The following is a 25,146-nucleotide window of genomic DNA, read 5'->3' as shown; positions in this document are numbered from 1 at the left end:
GGCAATGTTTACAGCATGATCTAAAATCTCTCTGTCACAAATCTCTGAAAGTGTATTAGTCCGTTTTGCCTTGCTATGAAGGAATACCTGAGACTGTAATTCATAAAGAGAAGAGGTTGTTTGGCTCATGGTTCTGCTGGCTGTTCAAGAAGCATTGCTCCAGCATCTGCTCTTGGTGAGGGCTTCGGGGAACTTCTAATTAAGGTAGAAGGTAAAGGGGGAGCAGGTGGGTCAAATGGTGAGAGAGGGAGCAAGAGAGAGGAGGTGCCAGGCTCCTTTCAACAACTGGCTTTCTGCTCTTGTATGAACAATAAAGTGTGAACTCATTCATTATTGCAGGGAGGGCACCAGGCCACTCAGGAGGGATCTGCCCAACCACCAAACACCTCCCACCAGGCCCCACCTCTAACACTAGGATCAAATTTCAACAGGAGATTTGGAGGGGCCAAATATCCAATCTGTATCGGGAAGGACATATAAGAAACTGCCAGGGGGTGGCAGCAGGGCTGGGGGCTTCCCCATATACCCTTGTATGGTATTTATATTTGCTAGCACATGCACACTTTCCTTCCAAAAGTAAAGAGGCACATAGGAAGTCCTCACACTCTTCCTGCTTCCCCAGGCAAGCCTCCTGGGTCACCAGCACAGCCCTGAGGAACTTCACAACCACTTGGGGAAAGGAAGCATATGCATGGGTCAGAGAGGGGAGAACTCAGCTCTGAGCTGCTAGTGCAGACACAGCGTCTAGAGCCATGGGCGGAGGAAGTGCTGGGGACAGGATAGATTGACAGGGGAGGGGGCGAAGGGAGACCAAGGAGCAAAGTCCACACCTCAGGGAGGCTGGGAGGGCACCATGTCCCTGGGAGGGGGAGGTAAGCAGAAAGGTAGTGAATCCAGCAGACAGGGAGGACAGCCTGGCAAGGGGGTGGTGTCCTTGCAGTCATCCTGGGAGAAAATGCTCTCCAGTCCTCATCAATACCAGAAGCCGTGGCTGGCTGCCAGCCTCCTCTGTTGAGCCGTTGAGCCAATAAATACTTGTTGGCAGATCGATTAAACCATCTAGGAACGACGTCTGGAAATACAGTTTCCTCAGTTCCATGTAGGTGGACATACTCACTCAGTCAGTCAGGCCCAAGATACCTACATTTCCACTCTCCATCCTTTGAAAGTCTCCTCTGGGCACTGGTGTCTGCTCCGGAGTCAGGCCGGGCTCAGCCGTGGGAGGGCATGGGCAGGGAGGCCCAGGCACAGCTGGCAGGCCAGGGCAGTGGTTGTAACCTGGGTATACACACAGCTCTGCTACTTGCTAGCTGTGTGGCTTGGACAAATTCTTCCTGAGACTCAGTTTCCTCATGTATAGAACAGAGATAGTATCAGTAATAGTGCCTGAATAAAACAGTCTGGGGCAGAGAACATGGGTGGTATCCAATAAGAAGTTTAATACCCTCAAAACCAAAGCTGCTGGGGATTTCAAAACCACTTGTCTCTGTCTGGGGCTCCTCTCTGCTTCCTGTGTCACTTGCATACCACGCACCACTCAAGAACTCGGAGACATGAGACAAAGCCATTCTGTCAGCCCTGCTGGCTCACCAGCATGTGGAAAGAGAAGCCCAGAAGCCAGGAGCCAAGGGGCAATTCCCTGAGCAGATTCCAAAGGCCAGGCCCACCCCAGGGGCCCAAACATCACAGCAGTGAGACATTTGCACTGACACTCCCGTTAGTGATCAAGCATGCCTGATTCACGGCCGCCACTGGGACTGCCTTTCTACAACTTAGCTTTCAGAACACCCTGAAGAGCTCTGTGCTGAGCCAAGAGCTTTGAGGGCTGGATAGTAAGCCAGCAGGAGAAAGAAAAATGACAGGGACAGCATCTGAGGGCCTCATTTAAACTCACTGCTAAAGGCAAGGGTCTTGACATTTGCTGCCTGGCCACTCTGCCAGGCAGAGCAGACGCTCCTGCGCACTCTCCCCCTGCCTTGTCTGTAAACCGCTGCAGAGATGCCACTGAGCCAGGCTACCTCAGTTTGGACCCAGGCCCCCTCAGTTACTAGCTGTGTGGCCTTCAGCTGTGTGGCCTTCAGCACATTCTCAAGCTCTCTGTGCCTCCACTTCATTGTAAGCTGAAGGCAATCATACAGGTGTATGTGTACAGCTCAGAGAGTCATTGTAAGGATTAAATGAACTAAAATTTGTAAAGTGCTTAGAATGAAACCTACCCCCACCAAACTAAGCATGACATAAGTGTTAATTGTTGTCATGGTTGCTTTTATTATTATTCAAACCCTGGGTAGCCTGTGACAGCTTGCCTATTTGCCTGTGTTCTGGGTCTCGGTTCCATGCTTCCTGTTCAGAGCTCCTAGGTTCCTGCAGCCTGTGTGATAAATTCCAAGATGCTGGCCCATCCCACTCTATGGGGTAGCAGAAAAATCTCACTGCAGAAGGTTAGACAATGCTTAATATTTGCAATAGGAAATCACACCTCCAGGAGTTCTTGCCTTCAACAAATACATGCTTCAGAGTTAAATGGAATGAGCCCTTTCTAAGCCATGCTGTTACAATCATACAAATTCAAAAATTGAGAAGGTGATTCCATTACATTCCTTCTAACATATTCAAAGAAAAGCCTCTGTTAAGTCCACTTTTAACTGATAGGGGAAGCCTAGAACCTGCCCCAGCTCACCTGGTTACTCCCAGGAGAGAGTACCAGTTGTTCGTGTCTGTTGCATGCTGGTGAACTTTATCACCCCCATTAAATAAAGGGGAACCCTGAGGTTCAGAGAAGAGGTTAATTGCCCAGGCCTCTTGCTGAGAGTGAGGGCCAGAGTCTAACCCAGGTTTGGACAAAGTTCTTCCCACCCTGAGTTGTGGGGAGCAGCCCCCAAGAGCTGCCCTGCCCATTTGCTCCCAAACATGTCTCTGACTCTGGTCCCCTACACCTCCATAAGGTCTGAGTTTGGGGACCTGCCACGGTGTCCACACCAATGTTAGCTCTCAATTCTTCCCATCCTAAGAACCCCTTGGATCACCTTCCCTGTCCAGGGACCCCCCCAAGGACCAAATTATTCCCAGTCCCCAGGGACCCATGGCGGACTTCAGCCAGATCATCAGTTACAGGCATCACATGGTCCCTTCCCAACTACCCCTGTGAGACTCCACTGCAGCTTGTCCTCCAACCCACCTGGTAGGCAGGGCTTGTCCCAGGCTGACTGTGGATGGGCCTATCAAGCCCAGGGAAGCTGAGCTTCCCTTTTCTGCAGTCACACCCCTGCCAGAGAGAGAGAACACAAATCCCATCTGGAGAACAGGCTAGGACCACAGCAGACAAGCAACCTTGTTATTGAATGGGAGACAGAGTTGCTTGTCTAGGCCTCTCTTGCCTCCTAGATTCAGTATCCCAGATTTAACCAATCTGAAAAATCATGGCCAGAATGGGGAAAGAGGTTGGAAAGTGTTCAAGTTTCAGTCCTACAAAGCTTCTCCAACCACCTGAAGAATGCATGAGCTTAAAATACCCCCAAACAACTGCCCTTCCCCACCTAACCTCCCCAAGCAGCACACCAGAGAATCTGCTCCTGATCCCAATATGCATGGGGGAGCCACTGGCTGCAATCCTATTAGCATCTTAGCTTTGTATTTGAAACCTAGGCCACAGATAATACCCCTGTGTGAATCAATGGCTGAGAGGAAGCCGACTTTAGGGGCATAACTATTGGTTCTGGTAGCTCCTACTAGGTGTCAACATCTAGCCTTTATTACCAGCTACCATCATATTGGTGCCATCACAAAAAAGCTCACAGCAGGTGTGAAAGGAAACTGATACTGTCTCATTTTAAAGATAAATAAGGCTCAGCACCTGTAGCTCAAGCAGCTAGGGCGCCAGCCACATACACCAGAGCTGGTGGGTTCGAATCCAGCCTGCCAAACAACAATGACAACTACAACCAAAAAATAGCCGGGCGTTGTGGCGGGTGCCTGTAGTCCCGGCTACTTGGGAGGCTGAGGCAAGAGAATTGCTTAAGCCCAAGAATTTGAGGTTGCTGTGAGCTATGATGCCATGGCACTCTACCCAGGGCGACAGCTTGAGACTCTGTCTCAAAAAAAAAATAAATAAATAAATAAGAGTAAAATGAGTCTAAAAAGACTTATAGTGACCCACCGAAGATACAAAACCACCAAGCATAGGAGATGCAGTTGGAAATAAGGCACGTCAGACTCCAGAGCGTTGGTATACCAAGGCCACCCTCCTAGTCTATTAATTCATTCCAGCAACCAAGTTTTCCAATTGCATTAAATAAAGAGGTTTGTTGTTGCTATTGGTCTTCCCACCCCTGGGGTTTGCCTGGTCACCATGTCTAAGAGGATTCCAGACACTTTCCACAAGGCATCATGATGATTAAATCAGCCCTTTCAGGCCATACTCATCTGCTCCGAGATTTAGCCAGTTAAATAGAAAAAATAGAACAAAACTTTGCCATTCCATGGCAATTTTAGTCCAGCAAGCATGAAAATAAACTATGAGCAAAAATGTCACCAATTATACCACAGAACTGAGTATACCAGCCACTTTTCTGTTAGTTAGACTGTCACCCTTGAAAGCTGTCAACACACCACAATGCTCAAGTAAATGTGAATTTCACTTGAGTAAAGTCTTATCCTTAGCTTATTTTCTGGCTCTCTGTAGTTTTCTTACCTCTAAAACAAGGTCTGGCTCAGCCTGCCTCACTGGCTGGCAAATATATCTCTCATTTAAAATGAATAAATTGAGCCAGATGCCTATAATCCTAGTACTTGGGAGGCTGAGGCTGGAGGATCTGTTGAGACCATGAGTTTAAGAACAACCTAGGCAACATTGTGAGAAACCCATCTGTACAAAAAAGGTTTTAAAAATTAGCTGAGCATGGTGAGGCACATCTTTAGTTCCAACTATTGGCAGGAGTTGGAGGTTGCTGTGAGCTATGACACCCCAGTACTCTAGCCAAGGCAACAGAGTAAAACCCAGAAAGTACAAAATGAATAAACCAAATCCCCCCTCTAAGCACCAGCTTTGTTAAGGAACAGCAGGAAGTGTGTTTAGACAGTGTTCATCTTACATGTGTGGGACTATGTAAGCCCACAGGTAGGTCCCTAACTGCTGGCCCTGGTCATCTGGATTCAACTCAGGACAGGTGACTAGGTGTGCCTCGATTCCAGAGGCCACCCTGCCTCTCTCAAGTGACTCCTTCCTAAAACCAGTAACCATTTTTGTTACTATGATTTTTAATCAACTTCAAAGCACAGTTGTGCATATTAAATGAGAGGAGGTCAGAGTGGTCAGGGTCAAACCCAGCATCCTGTGGGCTTGACTTCAACCTGTTTTTGTTCGCCTGAATAGTTTTCAGTAACTGTCAACTTTAAATGTTTGGATAGTTCACACAATCTAAATTACTGGATTCTCTTTGAAAAACCAGAAGATTCCATAACCTGGGGTCCTCATTCCCATGAGGTAATCATCAGCTAGAGATGGCAGACAGCCACTCCCTTTAACAGAGCTCACCAGCAAGTGCTGGAATTTGTGAGTTAGCCCCTGCATACAGTATGTGGTCAATAATAGACAGTTATCATTATTTATTACTTATCAGTAACTCGAGTGCATGGCATTCAGAGTCCAGGGACTGTGACTTATTACTGTCACACTGTGAGTAGCCTGGGAGGTTTTTCACTGCCCTTATGCAGACTGAGAAATTTGTAATCGGCATCAACACTAATAAAATCCCTATTAGATGCCAGTCTCTGTTCTAAGTGCTTCACTTAGGATATCTTAATTGATCCTCACAACAACCTCGAGCTACATTACTATCACTGTGCCGCTTTTGCAGATGGGAAAACTGAGGCACAGCCCCAAATCACCAAGCCAAGAAACGAGAGTCAAGATTCAAACCCATGTCCTAACCAAGTCGCTATGCTGCAGGATCATCCCAGCTGCCATGGGAAGGCACAGCCTCCCCAGCTTCCTGTCCCTCTCCCAGCCACCCCAGGGATAGCGCCCCAGAGGCCCCCTGCCCTCCTAGTTGAGCACACTTACGGTCAAGGCCATTGATGTAGCGCATGGTGACCTCGCAGTGGCCCCAAACGGCACTCACCACCGGGTACAGCTTCTTGCCCTTGAGGCCTCGGAAGGCCACACCCAGGTACTGGCCGTCAACGATGAAGCTGAGCGTGCCCTCATCCATGTCCAGCACCACCAGCAGCGAGTCGGGCAGGGCGAAGGCCTCGTCGGGCCCCAGGAAGGCCGGGTAGGCCACGCCAGGCCGGTTCTTGCCGTCGTGGTAGAGGCGGCTGCGGCCCAGGTCCCAGCCCCAGGACTCGGCGTCACTGCCCACCAGTGCTGTGTAGCCCACGGAGTGCAGGGGAGCCCGCGCCGTGGCTACGCCGACCACCGCGTGAGTGCCGCGCTGCCGGGCGGGCCAGTTGATCTGCCAGGCGTGCAGGCCGCGGGCGTGGCCCACCTTGCCGCGGATGCCGTCGGTGCTCTGGGCTACCGGGTGCCGGTGGAAGGTGAGCCGGTCGTCATCCTTGACGAAGACGTTGAGCGAGCGGTCCTCGGGGTTCCACGCGTGCCGCAGCTGCACAGCCGACCCCGCCGCCGGCATGTCCAGCAGCTGGTCCAGCCGCGCCGGCCGCCCGGGCTCTGCACCCTGCAGCTCCCGCTTGGCTGGCCGCAGCGCCGGCTCCCGCACCTCCACCGACTTGAGGCTCCCTGAGAGCTTCTGGCCCATGGTTCACCTCCAGTATAGGGCCGCTGCAGGCCACCGCTACGTTGTGGGAGCCTGCAATCCCTGTAGCCCGGGATGGGCCACGGGGCTGGGAATACGGCTTCCGGACCGTAGACCTCCACAGCCTCTGGCAGGCTGGGGCGGGGGCCCAAGCTCCTAGAAGAAAGCAAAGGGCATGGGTCATCACAGCAGCGCCAGCAGCTAGTTCCCAGGTCCTCCCTGCATGCCCGTGCCTTAGCTGATCCCTCTGCATACTTAATAATAGTAATAATTTGTATACCCATATCTGGCACTAATCTAGCACCTACCATATGCCACTTTAAATGATTTACATGTATTCGCCCATTTCCTTATAAGATATATATATTATGTGGCATTATTCACATTTTACAGGTGAGGAAACTAAAGCGCAGAGGGAGGATAATTAGCCAAAGTCCCACAGCTAATAAGTGACTGAGCCAAGATACAAACCAAGGTCACCTGGCTTCAGAGTCTGTGTTGGGCACTTAGAACAGTCACAGGTGATTTTATTTTAGAAATTAGGAGTGAGCCCAGAGCAGTTATGACTTGCCTGAGATCACAGAGAGACCAGGTGGATTTGATCCCAGGAGAAAATGCCTGTGCCAAGGCTGAGGGACACAGTTGCCCAAGACACGGGACTGCAAATGTTTAGGGTCTGGCCCATTGGTTACCAAACTTGAAGGTCCTGGGGAGCTTAAATAGCACCATAAAATGCAGCCAGACTTGAGAAGCAAGACAGAGCAAGCATCCAGCAAGGTCACCCAGGGACATGGCCATAAGGCAACGATTGGAGGTCTGGGTGGAGACTCCATGAGAAGGCAGAAGCGAGGGAAGAGGCAAAGGGAGCTGGAGCCAGACAGAACTGCACATATGAGTAAATCCCTTTCTCAACCTCTTAACTATGTGCCTACAGGAAGGCCTCCTAGCCGCTCTCTGAGTCTTATTTCCTCATCTGTAAAATGGGAATAAAATATCTTCCTCCAGCGGCATAGGAAGTTGAGAGACAATAATACAAAGGGCCAGGCCCAGACTCTGCAGGGAGGTTTTCCTCCCTGACTCTGCTCTCTGGACATTTCACATGGATCCCTCCCCTTTGGATGGGCAAGCTCTTTCTTTGGTCATATAAACACCATTAACAGTGCTGATCCCAGACAGCCCTCCCTGACACAGGACCCTAGCTTTCATGGAGGAGGTACTGGCCACCATCACTAGGAGACCAGCCAGAACCTAGGGAGCCAGAACCCTTGACTGCTTGGCTGGACACTGGGTGTGGGGATGAAGGGAGAGCCAAGCCCTGCATCCTGTCCAGAGTAAAGCATGTGCTTTCCCCTCCCTGGCCTGAGAGCTGCCAGGCCCTGAAGACAGACAAGAAGACAGAAGGGGGTTTTCATACCCTGCCTGGCCTCACCCCCACCCCCTACACCCAAACTGTGGCATACTCCCAGCCAAAGTCCAGGTGGGGGAAGAGAAAGAACACTGCTATAACACAGCACAGACAGGTATATTTTGTGTTTCTTTTTTAACCCTCTCATTTTATTCTCAACTCACATTTTCTTTCCTTTCTATTGTCAGATCCCAGCTGCAGCAGATGTCAACCCTATTCAGAGAGCTCTGGTTAATGTTTGATCTGAGGAAATACTAGAACACATAAAAATTTGCAACACTAGACAGTTTTAAGATAGCAGAATAAAGTTACTCCTTTTCATATCCGAAATCACCCCAAATCAAAGAGAAAGAAACAGAAATGCAAACTCCCTCCTCAGCAAAACTAGAACACATTTGTAACTTGAACCACAACTTCTAAGGGAAGGCTGCCAAAAACAGGACCCGGCTGCCAAAAGCAGTAAAGATTAAAAATGCTGTGAGAAAACACCTATAGAAGATACCTGTGGCTGCGGATCTTGGATAAGGCTGGCAGAGCCAGCCAGTAGCTGGCCCTCCCTGAAAGAAAACAAATAATGATTCCTTATCAGGAAAAAAAATGGGAACAAGTCACGTGGTCTGGCAGTGGGAGCTGCCTCCAACCCTCTGGAGAAAAAGGTGAGCAGGGCTAATAGGTCCCCATCTTTACAGGAAGCATTGTGTTGGTGAGGCAAAGTGGAAGGAAGGCTCTGAACTGGGAGAAGCCTACAGCTACAGATCTCTGCTGACTGAGTAGAGGCAAAGAGCAAAAGAAATCACTTCCAGGGTGGTGCCTGTAGCTCAGTGGGTAGGGCACCGGCCACATACACTGAGGGTGGAGGGTTTGAGCCTGGCCTGGGCCTACTAAACAACAATGACAACTGCAACAGAAAAATAGCCAGGTGTTGTGGTGGGCACTTGTAGTCCCAGCTACTTGGGAGGCTGAGGCAAGAGAATCACTTAAGCCCAAGAGTTGGAGGTTGCTGTGAGCTGTGACGCAGTACTCTACCAAGGGCAAAATAGTAAGACTCTGTCTCACAATAATAATAATAATAAAATAAAAAAATAAAAATGACTAGAAGGGAGAGAATACTGGTGACCTCAATGTAGGTTCTATATCACCCCCTGATTTTCTACATCAGCTGGGCGACTGCCTGAGACCCTTTGTACTCTACTGAGGGCAACATATGAGACTCTGTCTCAAAAGAAAAAAAAGAAAAGAAAAAAGAAATCACTTCCAGGACCCTACAAACAAAGTTTCTGTGAACCAGGGAGCAATCCTGCACTTCTGAAGTACTTCCTGGCACCTCCACAGCTTTCAAAGAGGAACCAATACAGGATATAGTCAAAGATGCTACAGAAGAAATAAAGAGGTACACAAACAGCACAAAACGTGGCAAACCAAGGAAATTCACCAGAAAAAAACTGTCAGAAAGCAGATAAAAATTGTGACCACATTTGTAAATGAATTTTGTCATCATTTCTTTCAGAAGAAAGGAGATAACTAGTATGATCTCAACAAAAGATTAAATCCATTTTACATAGTTATAAAGGTATAAAATGTTAACCTTTCAAACTGTCAGAAGAAACATGATACAAAATAAAATAGACCACTTATTGAAAGATTTTGTTTTAAGAAGCAAAAAGACATAAAGATTTAAAATATGATAGTAAAACTAAGAATAAAATATTAACCATGTCAATGAATAGCCATAGTAAACTATTAAAAGGAAAAGATTCTAAGATTGCAGACAAAACCCTCCACCATATGCTACATGTCAGAAGCCACCAAAACAAAGTGATTCAAGAATTTTTAAAGTAAAGGAAGGGCAAACATATACCAGGTAAGTGTAAACTTGAACTAAACAGGTATTGTAATCTTAATATTAGGCAAGTAAAGTGATTTACTTTATCTTAATATTAGGCAAGTGAAGTGATTTCAGAGCAAAAGGTTTTAAATAAGACAAGGAAGAATACTTTATATATAATAACAAAGAATATGATCCACAGTTGGAGATCTAACACTCCAAATAACAGCACCAAAATTCAGAGCAAAAGCTAAAGGAAATAAAAGGAGGGGTCTTAGATATACATCAGAAGCAGATAATTTGAATTCCCCTCTTCTAACTCAAGGCAGACCAATGGGCCAAATTAAGTAAAAACACAGAATAATCAAAATTATACAATAAGAGAGATCTAACTGATGCATATATCAAACTCTACACCTTGAGAACAAAGAATGCATGTAATGTATGTTCAAGTGTTCATGGAACCACCAAAAAATTTCCCACACATTAGGCTGCAAATAAAAATTCACCAGAAAAGCAAAAATAATACATTATTTGATAACACAAAAGAAAAGCTAGAAATTAATCACAAAATTATGGACTACAAAGCCTCTTGAATATTTTTTTAAAGCTCTCTTTAAACAACTCAGATCAGAAAAAGAAATCCATAAAGAAATTACAGAATATCTAGAAAATAACAGTAAAAGAAAATACTCCGTATACATATTAGAACTGTAGGATGCCTCTAAAGCAGTGCTCAGAGGGAATCATGGCTAGTGTACCTATACTACTAAATGGTTTTAAATGAGTTGAGAGTAATAAAATAGAAAAATAATAAACTAATCAAAAACTCAAGAGCTGGTTCTTTGGGGGAAAATACCACAAAGCAAATAAAACATATAAACCATTTAATCCAATCATTTAATCTATCACATGTTGTGTAATCGTATTATTATATTACCATTATACTAACATCACGTGTTCTTGATAAGATACAAAGAAATAAATGGTGCTTTACCTCTGTAGTCTTCCCTTCCCCAAACCTGTGATCCCACTATAATCGTGAGAAAAACACAAAGGGCTAATTCCATTTGGGGGCATCCAATGAAATACCTGACCAGTACTCCTCAAAACTGGCAAGGAAATCAAAAACAAAAATCTGAGAAACCGGCATAGTCAAGAGGAGCCTTAAGAGACAAAACAACTAATGTGGTATCCTGGATGGAATCCTGGAACTGAAAAGGATGTAAGGCTAAAACTAAGAAAATCTGAATAAAGTATGGCCTTCAGTTAATAATAAGGTGCCAGTATTGGCTCATCAGTTATGAAAACCATACCATACTAATGTAAGATGTTAATGATAGGCTAACCTGGGTGTGGGTTTATGGGGTGAGTATATGGGGCCTCTCTGTTTATTTTTTCAATAAATATAAAACTATTCTTTTTAAAAGTCCTATTAATTAGAAAACCTTGAATCAATATCTAAATATTATGAAATACAAATAGTACAAAAACTAGAATTCACCTCCAATCTCATTAACCAGGTATAAACATTGTTAGCATTTGGGGGTATTTCATCTTGTCCATGTTTTTGTCTATAAAATATCAATGAATTTTCTTATTAAAAATTGGTATCATAGACCTTTATTCAGGTTTTTTCAGTATAATTACCATTTATATGCTTTAAGTGCCTGACTTCAGTGATTTAATTTTTAAAAACACAAAAGACGTGAACCATTTAATCATTTAAAGAGGAGAGAAAATACAAATATTTATTCATTTATTTATTTATTGAGACAGAGTCTCACTATGTTGCCCTTGGTAGAGTGTCGTGGCGTTACAGCTCACAGCAACCTCAAACGCTTGGGCTTAGGCGATTCTTTTGCCTCGGCCTCCAGAGTAGCTGGGATGACAGGCACCCGCCACGACGCCTGGCTATTTTTTGTTGTTGTCGCAGTTGTTTAGCTGGCCCGGGCCAGCTACCTTTGATGTAGATGGCTGGCACTGTAACCACTGTGCTATGAGTGCCGAGCCAAATACAAATATTTAAAATAAGAAGTGAAAATGGGAAATAACCAAACAGCACAGCAAAAAGCACTCATAAAAGAAGTTAGTCTTATTAGTTGTTTTAACACAAGAAAAAATGTGCAAACGCAAATTACCAACAAATGTGTGACAAACTCATATAAATGAGAACAAATGCAAAATACGAAGAGAAATCAACAGTTTCCACAAAAAGAAACAAAATGGCTCCTTTAAAAAGAAGCTCTCTGAAACGTATGAGAAAGAAACAAATTAGAAGCACAACAAAATGGTATTTTTGTCTATCAGATTATTAAAGATCAAAAAGTTAGATGACACTTTTTTTGGACAAGGTGTGGAAAAAGCAGATAGGCTTATACATTGCTCAAGTGAATATAAACTAGGGGAGCCTCTTTCGAAGGCAAATGAGCACCATCTTTTCAGAATTGCAAATGAACCTGCTCTTTGACCTCACAAGTCTACTTCTAGGATTTATTCAGGTACAGTCTCGAATGCACAAAAGTACCTATGTATGTAATACATATAGACATGTGTAGCATTGTTTGCAATAGGAAAATATTGGGAAAAATCCAAACAGTAGACAGGCTTAATAAACAATAATAAATCCATATAATGGAACACCATGCAGCTGAAGAAAAGAATTCACTGACATGGATGATTCAACACTCAGATGAAGCCGAACAAACCAGGTGCATGTATGGTATGCTACCAGTGGTATGCAGGGAGAGGGAGGAGGGAGGAAAAAGGGAGTATTTAACCCAAGGAGCCCAAACAGATAGGAGGACCAGCTGTGTTTGTAGGAAAACAGAGGACCATACAGTGGTAGAAAAAAACTTGCTTTTCTCTGCTCACCTTAGAGCTCCACACCAATCTTCACCGAGTTGAGGAACTTGAGCCTCAAGCAAGTTATGAGAAACAAGCGGCAAGATAAGAAATACATGAGGGTGATTTCTTCCTGCCCAGTTGCAAATCTTACCCCACCTGCACCCAGGTGGAATAAAGCTATTTTAATTACACACACACACACACACACACACGCAAAGAGTGAGACTCCATCTCTAAAAATAGCTGGGCATTGTGGGGGACATCTGTAGTCCCAGCTACTTGGGAGCCTGAGGCAAGGGGATCACTTGAGCCTGAGAGTTTGAAGTTGCTATGAGCTATGATGCCATGGCAATCAAGGGTGACAAAGTAAGACGCTGTCTCAAAAAATAATAATAATACTAAATGGCGCCTGTGGCTCAGTGAGTAGGGCGCCGGCCCCATATGCCGAGGGTGGCGGGTTCAAACCCAGCCCCGGCCAAACTGCAACAAAAAAATAGCCGGGCGTTGTGGCGGGCGCCTGTAGTCCCAGCTGCTCGGGAGGCTGAGGCAAGAGAATTGCGTAAGCCCAGGAGTTAGAGGTTGCTGTGAGCCGTGTGACGCCACGGCACTCTACCGAGGGCGGTACAGTGAGACTCTGTCTCTACAAAAAAAAAAAATAATAAATAAATAAATAAATTCAATTAAAAAAAGATAATATGAGAAGTGTACGCGTGTGGTAGGGATTCAATAGATGGAACTGATGAGCATCCAAGGCCACCTCTGTAAATTTGTTCAGACGCCCAGGAACGTCCGACCAGGAGACAAGCAGTGGTGGGAATCCATCACTTTTGCAATTAATTCAAAGTCCCCTTATGCGCCCGCTCTACCAGACCAGGAAACTGTGGCTCCAAGGGGAAACCAGCCCAACCAAAGTCCCATGGCTGCAAGATGGCAGAGCTGATCCCATCTCAGGTAGCCTGAGCTCAAAGCCCTCTCTGGGTCTGTGCCCCTGTGCTTCCTGTGTCACTCACCCCAAATACCAGCACTTACTTGTGCCAGGCAACATGCCAACAGCTTCATAGGCACTATGGGGGCAGATCTCACCTGCCCCTTCATTTAAAAGAGGGAACAGGTTCAGAGGGGTTGCATAACTTGCCCTGGGGTCACAGAGCCAGTTAGGTGGCCAGTATATGACATGCCTGTGCTCTCAGCCCCTCCTCCACAGTGTTTAGAACAGTGCCTTCTCCACCGCACCAACTGTGACCAGCTCTGTGTGACCAACACAGGGAGTTTCTAAGGGAAACTATTTTATCCTTGTATACATGCTGACTTTAGAGTTCCCATTGTAGAAAAGACAACTTTAAACTTCCTGTGTCTATGAATTTGATTACTCTAGGTAGTCATGTAAATGGAATTGTACAGGATTTGTCCCTTTGTATCTATTTTTTTTTAACACTGAGACCCCACCGCCTCCCTTCTTCCCTCTCTCTGCTTTCCTCTTTCCCCACCCCCCACCATGTCATTAATTGTCATTAATTATCGTCAAATCAAGATTGAATACATAGGGTTCATGCTCCTCCATTCTTGTGATATTTTACTAAGAATAATCTGTTCCACTTCCATCCAGGTTAATACAAATGCTGTAAAGTCTCCATTTTTTTTAATGACTGAATAGCTGATTTTTTTTTTTTTGTAAATCTTTTATCACTGTGGACTATTTCCATTATTTCCATTTCTGGGTACTTACTGTTGAAACAAAGAAAAACCAATAGCTTTAAAAAAAAAAAAAAAAAGACAACTTTAATGTGTTTGAAGCCAAACAGCACCCCGAGGGGAGACCTCTTACTAGTGCTTGGCTGTGGCCCGTGCGGGTCACTGGGGGCATAGTCCCTCCTGACTGTGGTTTCAGTGTTGCTGTCCCTACTAGTAGCAGGCAGGGGTCCTAAGGGAGGCTCACACTGGGTGTGACAGGTGAGCATATAAACGGCCCCTTTGCTCCTACCCCCAGGACAGGGCCCACAGCACAGCGCTCATGTCCACTACAGGCAAACCAATATGGAAAACTAGAGATAGCAGAGTCTCACGAGGGGCAGGAGACCTGGGTGGGAATCCCTGCCAGTCAGCTGAGCCCTGGACAAGGACTTAATCTCTGAGACTCACAGGGAAGTGCTGTTAACTCTGTGTTAACCTTGCCTGCCTTTGCAGGGATCAGGGCAGACACCTGCAAAGTCTGGCGCATCACAGGCCACCCAGGAAGTGCTCAGTAGATGGTGAGCAGTCCTTTACATTGCGTATGTCCTGAGACACTGCATGGCACCACTTGAGCGCATCCTGCTGTGGACTCATTTTGTCTACCCCATACCCCAAATTCACATGTTGAAGCCTTATCCACAGTGTGATGGTATTTGGAGGTGGAGGCCTTTAGGAGGTAATTAGTTCAGGAGGGCAAGCTCACCCTGATCCACCAGGCTTCCAGGCCCCTGCCCTTTGCCTCTGTCCATCCAGAGCCAGCCAGAAAGGATATCTTTCTGACCCTAATTATATGCTTTTTCCTACCTTGAAGGCATTCCTCTGTGGTCTGCTGTGCCCCCATGTCACACCTACCCCTGCAAAGACACAAGCCCGCTGCTTTGAACACAGGGCAGAGCACACATATGGGCTGTGGAAAGGATGCGCCGGGCTTCAGGGAGGGCTCACTCTGTCATCTTTCTAAGATGAAGCAGGGAGAGAACCAAGGCTAAAGTCAGGAGATGGGCACATGGGCCAAGTAGCGCTGCTAACACAGTCACTACCTCTGAGCAGCTGACTCTCGACTATATCTAATCTGCCCCTTTATTAAGTAATGCTTTGGGTTCAGGCCTGTAGGTTAAGCGGCTAAGGAACCAGCCACATACACCAGAGCTGGTGGGTTCGAATCCAGCTCAGGCCTGCCAAACGACAATGACAACTACAACCACAAAACAGCCAGGCATTGTGTTGGGCGCCTGTGGTCCCAGCTACTTGGGAGGCTGAGGCAAGAGAATCGCTTAAGCCCAGGAGTTGGAGGTTGCTGTGAGCTGTGACACCACGGCACTCTACCCAAGGTGATAGCTTGAGGGTCTGTCTCAAAAAAAAAAATAATAATAATAATGCTTTGCACCCTCCCTGCTTCCAGTCCTCACATATTCATTCAAAAAGCACTTAGTGATGCCTGCCACGTGCCAGGCACTGTACAGCTGAGAGCTAGGGACACAGCAGTGGCCAAGTCAGGCTCAGTCCCTGTCCTCTCTCTCCAGCCAGAGGGAGTAGGTGCTTATCACGTTGCTTCTCTTGTCTCTGCCAACCACGTCACACTGGACCAGGCACATGGGACATACAACAGAATCTTCCTGATAGTAATACCATCATCTCTCAACCTTGTAAGCAACCAGCGTACTGAATGATGCTGAAGGGTGCCTCTATCACATTCCCCCCAAACCAAACTTAATGTCTTACGCCATGCTTGGATGGAGATGCTTAATGACATTATCTGAAAAGCTCTGCTCCAGGGCTCCAATCATGGCTGAGCAAGAAAACAAAAACCCAAATTGCCAATTGCCCTTCCCAGGACCCTAGCGGGTGTTGCTATCCGGCAGGGAAATGAGGAGACTCGAAGCGGTAATGCCACACTGTTTAAGGAGCCTCAGCAGCTTGCAAAATATGACGCACAGTCTTCCAAGGTCCAGGATCTGAAATCAGAGGCCTGCCTGGTCTGGGCTCAACAGACACAGGGTCTGTACGAGGGCTCAACTGCTGCAGGAATTGGTAATGACAGGGTGGAAGGCCCTCCCCTCCGTGTGGCCTTTGGCTTTGGACTTGCTGGGGGTAGGGGTGGGAGTAGGTCTCTTCCCTTCATTTAACTGCAATAATGATGCCCTCCTGGGGATCTGAGGCTGCTGGAAATTATTAGACTCAATCGCTTTCCCCTAGGAGAGCCTACACCAAAGGGGTCAGACATGGTGACAGGTCTGAATAATGACAAGGACTGTAAAAAGAAATGCAGTTTGATAGATCTGGAATTCCTTTAATAGACTACATATTACTTTCAAATATATACTACAGCACTTGTAAAAGTGCAACACTGATCTAATCACGCATGCTCCCTGCCTAAGATCCTCCACAGGCTCTCCACGGCTTTTGGGATAAAGTTGACTTCCAGCCTAACCCTAACTCTCCCAGCATGTTCCACAATGCTTCCCCAATCCACCCCCCCCCCAACCAAGCTCCCTGTAGTTCCCTGACATGCTGCTGCCATTGTCCCGTCCTCTCCCTGCCCACCCCCCAACACTCATCCCCGTAGTCCCATTCCACTTTGGTGTCAACGCCTTTGGGGAGCTCCCAATGCCCTGTGCTCTTAGAGCCCCTGTACTTGCTCCCCTCACAGCATATCTCACAAGAAGCCGAGGTGTCTCTTGAGCTGCCTCCCTCCTACCAGACTGGGGTCAGCAGCACGGGAGAGGGGCTGGGTCTCCCTCAGCAGAGTCCCCAGGACTGGTGGGTGACCGTCTATGGAATGCACAAGCAGGAATGAGTGAAGAGAAGCAATACACTGCCTTAGAAAGTACTCCCACCTAGGAGTGAACTGGAAATGCAGAGCTCCGTGAGTTCAGACAATTCATCTAATGTCTTCATTCCTCAATGTTCATCTCTTTAAATGGTACCAATGGTAGCTACCTGGCCCTAGTTTGATTAGAATGGTTTTAAGATTTTCTTGTACAAATATTAGGTAGAGAGGAGACTGTTTTATTAAAAGACGCTCATTCAGAATGAACCCTCCACCGGTGAATGAACTAAAGAACCCCTAAGGTTTTATTCATAGACTTTGATTAGCTTTTCCCATCTATAAACACATGGAACTCACACTACAACTGGCTGGGCAAGCCCTTTCTTTCCCAGGAGCTCACAAAGAGAGCCATCTGTCCAGTTCCAGGTGCAACAGTCTCATGCCTGTCTTCCTGGAGCATGAATCAATGAGGCTTCCCTGAGCCTCTCCTCTTTCTGGGGTTTCCATGGGAATCCTCCCACGCGGGACAGAGCCAGGGGCCCCCAAGGTGGAAACTCAACTGTTAGCCAGCAAAGAGAGCAGGGGATATGATGAAGGAGATTTGCCAGCCAGTGACATGGCCAGCAACCTCTGCAAGGTCATTTGAAAGAGACACACGTCTGAGCCAGTGAGGCCGCGTGCAGTCCTGGCAGACCTGGCCACCACTGCTGCCCCGTGCCCAGAAGGCTGTCCCGGGCACATGTGGCTTGTTCTGCAGGACAGTTCACCTCCCTGAACTGGGGCAAAGCATGAAGGGGGGAGAAATGAGGGTGCCCCTTAATGGGACCCTCTGGGGGAAGCCATGAAGAAGATACAATAATCTTCACTTCCAACTTCTCCTTTCCCTCCCAATGCGAACCTTCCCCACATGGTATAACTAACTGAAAACAGGATGCCTGACAGAAGAGCAGAACTATTCATGCCCCAGGCTTGATCTAATCTAGACCTTAACAGGGACCTACTGGGATTTCTGAAGGTCCTCCTGTTAAGCCTGTTATCTCTGAGAGCATTTTTGAGATACCAGGGAGGAAAGGAGACAGAAAGAGTGGAAAGGAGGTGAAAAGGAGATCTTAAGAGAGGGGGGAGAGGCTCCAGAAATCTGTGTGACTTGACTATTTCATAGCATGCCACTAGCCCAGTCCTGGACAACTGGGCTAAGCCCCACTTGCTTCTGGAGAAGGCAGAGCTCCAGTTCACCATAAATGACATTTCGCAGCATTAAAAGCAGGTGAGTGACTTTGACACTGCTATGGCCTCTCTCTCAACACGTGGAGGTGTAGAGGTCACTACGGCAGCTTTCCTCCGCCCTCCTGGCTCTGGGATCCACCTGCCTGCCCCATCAGTGGGGCACCCCCAGAGCCTCCAGGCCTGCCTTCTCTCCTCAGCACCAGATGGACCTACTGGAAGCCTCCACCCAGCCTAGACTGTGTGCTCCTTCAAATGACCTTGTAAAGCTCTGGAGGCCTCGTTCCATTATAAGCCTCCCACTGTGGGCACACCCACACTCAGCCCTGTGGAACATCTGTGGTCCACTAGCATCTCAGAATCTGTCCGGGCTGGGTTGAGCCCAGCCCCTTCTGTGTCCTGCATAACAGGGTCCTCTCTGCATGTCTCTATTTTTGCCATGGAACCTCTGTCTCTTCCTCTCCTTCACTCAATGCCTTCAGCTTTCCCTTCATTCAGACCTTGCCTGGATTACTGCACCAGTCTCTATCTGGCCTCCCTGACTCTAGTCCTTGCCCCCAGCCCACCCTCCATGCTGCCAAGGGGCAAATCTGACCAAACTGTCCACCCACCTGCTCTTCAACCCTCCAAGCAGCTTCTACAGAGAAAAGCTCCACCCCTTAACCTGACACCCAAAGGCCTCCGAGACTTGCTCATTTCTCCTACACTCAGTCTCTCACCACAGCGCAACTCAGATCAGGCCTGCCAGACTCTCCACAAGTCGAGATGTCCTGTTCACAACACAGCATCCTGGAAGCCTGGTGACACTCCCTCACTCCCCTGTCCACCCACTCCTGGGCAAATCAGGGCTAGGAACCCCTCCATCCTGCTGGGTCCTTGTTCTACACGTCAATCCCTGCCGATGTCTCCTGCACAACATGTGTGTTTCTTGCTGGGGGAGCCAGTGCCCAAGCAACCTCCATCTCTAACACTAGCACCCAGCTTTGTACCTGCTACCTCTCCCTGCATTAGGAAGAGCCTATCAGATTGAAGAAGGAAAACCCACTCTATCTGCTGTGTGGTTTGGGTTTTTCACAACAGACATTTTTTCATAATTAAAGTATACATAACTCAATGTGTGAAGCCAAAGTCACATGCAATCAATACTGCCCTAGAAAGTTCTAAATGTTCACAAAGTTTGAGATAACTGGTTTGGACTGTGCCATTCCCTTTCCTAAAAAGAATGCTCCACAGCACGGGCAACTGTTTTTCCTGCAGCTTCAGTACATATCTCTAGTTCTTCTTCTTCTTTTTTTTTGAGACAGAGTCTCACTATGTCACCCTTGGTAAAGTGCCGTGGCATCACAGCTCATAGCAACCTCAAACTCTTGGGTTTAAGTGATTCTCTTGCCTCAGCCTCCCAAGTAGCTGGGACTACAGGTGTCCACCACAACACCAGGCTATTTTTTGTTGCAATTGTCATTGTTGTTTAGCAGGCCCGGGCCAGATTCGAACCCACCAACCCTAGTCTATGTGGGCAGCACCCTAACCACTGAGCTACAGGCGCCGAGCCCATATCTCTCTTTCTTGAGCTGAATAGCAGGAGATAAACCAGTTGGATTATGTAGGGAACATGTTTTATTAAAAAATATGTTACTGGTTTTAAAGTTTTTTATTGTTCATCTTTTCCACAAAGTATGTATAGTCATGTTCACACAGGTTAGGTGCACACACTATGTACCTATATTTTAAAAATGGCTCGGCACCTGTAGCTCGGTGACTAGGACACCAGCCACATACACTGGAGCTGGCAGGTTCGAACCCAGCCAGGGCCTGCCAAACAACAATGACAACTACAACAACAACAAAAATAGCTGGGTGTTGTGGCAGGGGCCTGTAGTCCCAGCTACTTGGGAGGCTGAGGCAAGAGAATCGCTTAAGCCCATGGGTTTGAGGTTGCTGTGAGCTGTGATGCCACAGCACTCTACCAAGGGCAAAATGGTAAGACTCTGTCTCAAAATAATAATAATAATAAAATAAAAAAATAAAAATGACTAGAAGGGAGAGAATGCTGGTGACCTCAATGTAGGTTCTATATCACCCCCTGATTTTCTACATCAGCTGGGCGACTGCCTGAGACCCTTTGTTCCTGTATCAATAGAGACGGGTCCCTTCAAGAGCCTGGATGTGTCACAACAGAGCAGGCAGCTCAGGAAAAATTAACTAACTCCTTTATGGTGAGCTGTACTGAGTTCTTTCCCCCAAAGGGCAAAGAACTCTGCACTGGCCTCAGCCTCGGCCACTTTCTGGTATAGAAATGAAGCCACCAAGGACAGGACTACATAAATGACAAGATGTTTCCAGTCCTATGAAAAGCAAGGGGGGAAAGTATTCCAGGGAGGGGAACAGCGAGTCACTAAGCCCTTGGAGTTTGGATGGAAACCGAGAAGGCCAGGGGGCTAGAGGGGGATGAGAGGGGAAACTGACCCAGGAGGGCTGGAGGGGCAATAACCAGACGAAGAAGGCCCAGATTTTACTCCAGGGCAGTCTTAAGGAGGGCCTAAGCTAGGAAAGAATTTGATGTATTACATTTTTAAAAGGTGCTTGTGATAAAGTTATCACTACTTACTAATTTGATACACAAAAAACTGAATCTTGTTTTAACCCGCATTTTTCTTACTGAACTAGGTCATCTTGTCATATGTTTCAGGGTCATGTTAGTTTCGTTGTGTGTGTGTGAATTGTTTGTAGACTTTGTCCATTTGATTTTTTGCTTTACATATCTAGACAGATGAGCAGGTGTTGGTAAGAGTGGCTATTCTTTCCCCAGTTTATCATGTCTTTTAAATGTTTATGGCAATTTCTTCCCTGCAGATTTTATTTTACTATCATTGAATGTATCCGTTTTTAAAGTAAATGAGAAATACTAACTGTGGAGAGATATTTTGAGGAGAATGGTGAGTAAGTTGAATTTTGTTTGTCGTTTGCCAAAGGTGGCTTTATTACCATTTTTAAAGGAAGTTTTAAAAATGGAATCAGAGGGTAGGTGTCTCAGGGGAATATGCCCTTGGGTAAAGCATGTTTTATCATGTACTTAACACATTTCATGCCTTCCAGATTTAGGCTTACCAAATTGCAGGGTGCTGTGGGGTGCAGGGACGCAGAAGGTGGGTGGGAGGATAGGGACTCAGATTCCTAGAAAGGCCAGAACTCCCATCTTAACCCCCAAACCACCCCCAAGAGGAAGGGTGGTGCGCAGAAGAGAAAACAGCCGGGAGAGGTTAGAGAACTTGCCCAAGGTCACACCGTGGTATGGTGGTGCAGGCAGAATTCGAATCCGAGCCTGACTCCAGAGCTGAGACCTCTCCACGTCCTCGCGACGGCGGTACAAAAAATGCCCTCCTCTCTCTTCCCGTCAGCAGCAGCCCACGCCTGGCCCTGGAGGGAGCAGCCACACCTCCAGCTTCTCCCGCCAGTTAGAAGTCGGGGCTCGGCGTCCTCTCCTGGCTCCGAGCCCCTGGCGCATACAGCGCAACCAGGGCTGACACATTCGCCGCTCGAGGCTCTGGTCTCCTCCCCTCCTTCCCACAGCCCCGCGCCCAGGATTCTCAGAGCTCTCAACTCTCTCTGAAGGAGCACTGCCAAGTTTGCCTCCAAGCAAAGCCGGGAACTGGCCCCTAAGCTCTGGAGCCAGGCGACCAGCCCTACTGCCTTAGTGTCAGGAATAAATGGTAACGGCCACCACTCACTAGTGCCTACTGCGTGCCAGGAGCTTTCCTTCCACTACTCTACGCCCTCAACGAACAGATTTATGCCCCAAGAATTATCGTTCCCATTACACAGGCGAGGTAGTGCTGCAGCTCCAGAAAGTTGGATGGCATGCTTGAGCTCTCAGAGCTAATGACTACCTAACGTTTGTTTCCTACACGCCAGGCACAGGTTTACATACAAACACCATCCCATACATCCTCCCAATACCTCTGTGAAACATGACCATTAGCCTTCCCATCCTACAGATGAGGAAACTGAGGTTTGGAGCCTTGCCCAAGGTCACCCAGCCAGTGCCTGACGGATCTTGGACCCAAACCCAGGTGAGGTGAGTCGGAAAGCAGGTTTTCGTGCGGTCTCCAGAACCTGCGGTTTTCAACCCGGCGTACCAGAGGCTGGCGCCCAAATGCCCCAGGACTGTGCGTGAATCAATCAGCTCGAACTGCCACAATCTTCAGAGAGGAATTCCCGGGGATGAAGACCTGACCCACTCCTGGAGCGCCGGCTGTGACGAGTGCCGGCCCGCGTCAAGTCCGTGCCGCCAGATCTCTGCTCCCGACCCCTGCGCGCCACAGGGCGCCCCTCACCAGAAGCAGGAGAGTACTCACCATAAAAGAGAGGGCAAGCGCCTGCCCGGGAAGAATCCCCAGCGCTGGCAGGTCCTGGACTCCCGGGAGAGGCTTCTGCTGCCGCCGCCGCCCAGTCAGGGGCGCCCGAGCGACCCCGCAGATGCCGGCTTCCTCCCCAGGGCCAGGGGCGCGTCCTCAAGGCTGGTGCCCGGCAGCAGCGCCCCCTCTGCCAGGCAGGATGGCCTAGAGTTAAGAGCGTTCTTGGTGAAGTTGGCGCTCAGGCGAGACGAGAGGACGCGGGGGGACGGGCCGAGAGTGGGGAAGCGCCTTATTGCGCCGGTCCTGGGGGCGCGCAGAGGCCCGCGCTCTAGCTGCTCAGAAGCCTGGCTCCTGACCCAGAGGGCGGCGAGTCTCGCGCTCAGGGCGCACCGGCCGCGCCTCGGCCGCCGGCCCGTAGTGAGCCCGGCATCTTTCTCAGCGCCCTAGGCGCACACAGTGGTAGCTGCACCCGCCGGAGCTGCGGTGCGTTTATCGTCCTCCCCAGAGGCTGGGCGCCTTTGTGCGCGGGGCGCGCCGGCCGCCGCGGCCAGCTCTGGATGCTGCAGCCGCCTCCGCCTCCCCCTCCTCCTCCGCCGCCGCCCGCTCCCCGCCTTCCCGGGCGGCCCGGAGGCTGCAGCTGAAAGCCGATCTGGCTGAGCTCATCCCTGAAGGCCACTAATCCAATAGCCGCGGAAGGCGCGGTCGCCGGGAACGCCCCTTCCCCCACCATCCCGCGCCCCGGCCGTCCCAGCTCGGGCCGCTGCCGGCGCCACCACCTTCTCGAGGCCACCAGCTGGCGGGAGAGGGAAGTGGAGCCCGAGCCGGCGCCCCCAAGCTGAGGCGGCGACGCGGTAGCCATTCACTCACCCGCCGGCTCTCCCGCGCGCTCCCTAGCCTGTCCTTACTCATTCATGCGCGCGGGTCCTCTCCCATTCATTCAAGCGCGCCTGCAGCGCTGGGGTGGGTGCCCCTGAGCCGGAGGAGACATCCACAGTCACTGGGCAGCTTCGGTGCCTTTACTCAACGCACGTGGGAAATAGCACCCGGGAGAAAGAGGATGGTTTAACATCCCCCTTCCTCACACACAAGTCCATACTTTATTACCGATATCAGGCTCCAACTCATCTTTTACAGCCCAATGACATACCACACCTGCTCCACGGAGCTTTCCTGCCCACCCGAGGAGCAGAGCCTCATCGAGCTTCATTGCGAGCCTGAGCGGGGAGAGAAGGGAGCAGGCGTGGCCAAAGAAGAGGCAGGGAGGGTGATTCTGTTACTTGTGTTCCCTGGGGAAATTGAAGGTACCTGCTCCAGGTGCCCACGTCTGTGCTCCAGAGTTGTCTTTAGGTCCTTTCCACAGTCATATACCGACCCAGTCCCTCTCTGTGCCAGGCACCAGGCAGAGTCTACATGAAAAGTGCTCAATTTGGGGGGGGGGGGGACCCAGAAGGTGTAAGGGAAATGTTTTTAGAGGCTCTGAGGCTAATTTCCCAGACTGGGAAGGGCAATCTGGAGATGTTTCTAAGTGGATGTGGCCACGTGAATTAGCCCTCTGAGGCCAGGGGACTGTATGGTTACCTGGGTAGGAGCCTACACAGCCTATGGCGTCCCTGGAGCTGCGCAGAGGGATAAGACAGAGCTGGAGGGATGAACAGTGGCCTAGGGTCTTGGGGACCAACTAAAGAGCTTGGCCTTCCCTCAAGAGCACTGGGGAGGCTTTTAACCAAGGTAGTGATTTTGTCAGATTTGGATTCCAGAAAGATCTCTCAGTAGCAGAGTGGATGGATATATGGTGAAAAACCAGCTTGGGAGCTACGGTAATAGTCCAAGCAGAAGATGAGCTTTATGAACGAGGATAGCCGTGGTGGGGTGGCAGAAGTACTTATGGCGCTTATTCTAATGTTTCAGCATTGTCTGTCTGCCTCCTGAAACTGTGAGCTCCCTTGGGGACAAGTACCTGTATCTCATCTGTCTTTGATGTCCTGCACCAGCACAGGATAGTGGCCAAGGACAGAGAATGTGATTTGAACTGCTTTAAGTGGCAGTGCTAACCCACATTCACACTTGCTGTCTTTTCTGTCTTTACCCCCATCAACAAACGGAAGAACTTGTTCTGGGAACTATTATGGGGGTTATGGGCATGATCGGGAAGCAAGAAAAGAAAATTTAAGGAAAGAAGGTCATAAGCAAAGGGAAGTTTAAAGTAGATGTTCATGCTGATGGTTCCTTACCTGACC

The 25,146-nt window shown here is 48.5% G+C and overlaps 1 protein-coding gene across 1 annotated transcript in view; it reads right to left on the bottom strand.

Annotated features, from left to right (window-relative positions):
* Positions 1–23,496, bottom strand: part of SPSB4 (splA/ryanodine receptor domain and SOCS box containing 4) — a 95,508-nt gene extending 72,012 nt beyond the window's left edge. The window contains exons 1-2 of the mRNA XM_053599351.1: positions 22,910–23,496; positions 6,062–6,908 (exon numbers count right to left, since the gene is read on the bottom strand). Coding sequence (XP_053455326.1) covers positions 6,062–6,755 — 694 coding nt within the window. The 5' untranslated portion in view covers positions 6,756–6,908; positions 22,910–23,496. The remainder of the gene's footprint in view (positions 1–6,061; positions 6,909–22,909) is intronic.
* Between the last annotated feature and the right edge of the window lie 1,650 nt (positions 23,497–25,146).

The sequence above is a fragment of the Nycticebus coucang genome, chromosome 8 (genome assembly GCF_027406575.1).
Source record: "Nycticebus coucang isolate mNycCou1 chromosome 8, mNycCou1.pri, whole genome shotgun sequence".
In the NCBI taxonomy this organism is placed as follows: Eukaryota; Metazoa; Chordata; class Mammalia; order Primates; family Lorisidae; genus Nycticebus; species Nycticebus coucang.
Note: the sequence above shows the minus strand (reverse complement) of the source record. Positions and strands in the feature narration are given on the sequence as shown.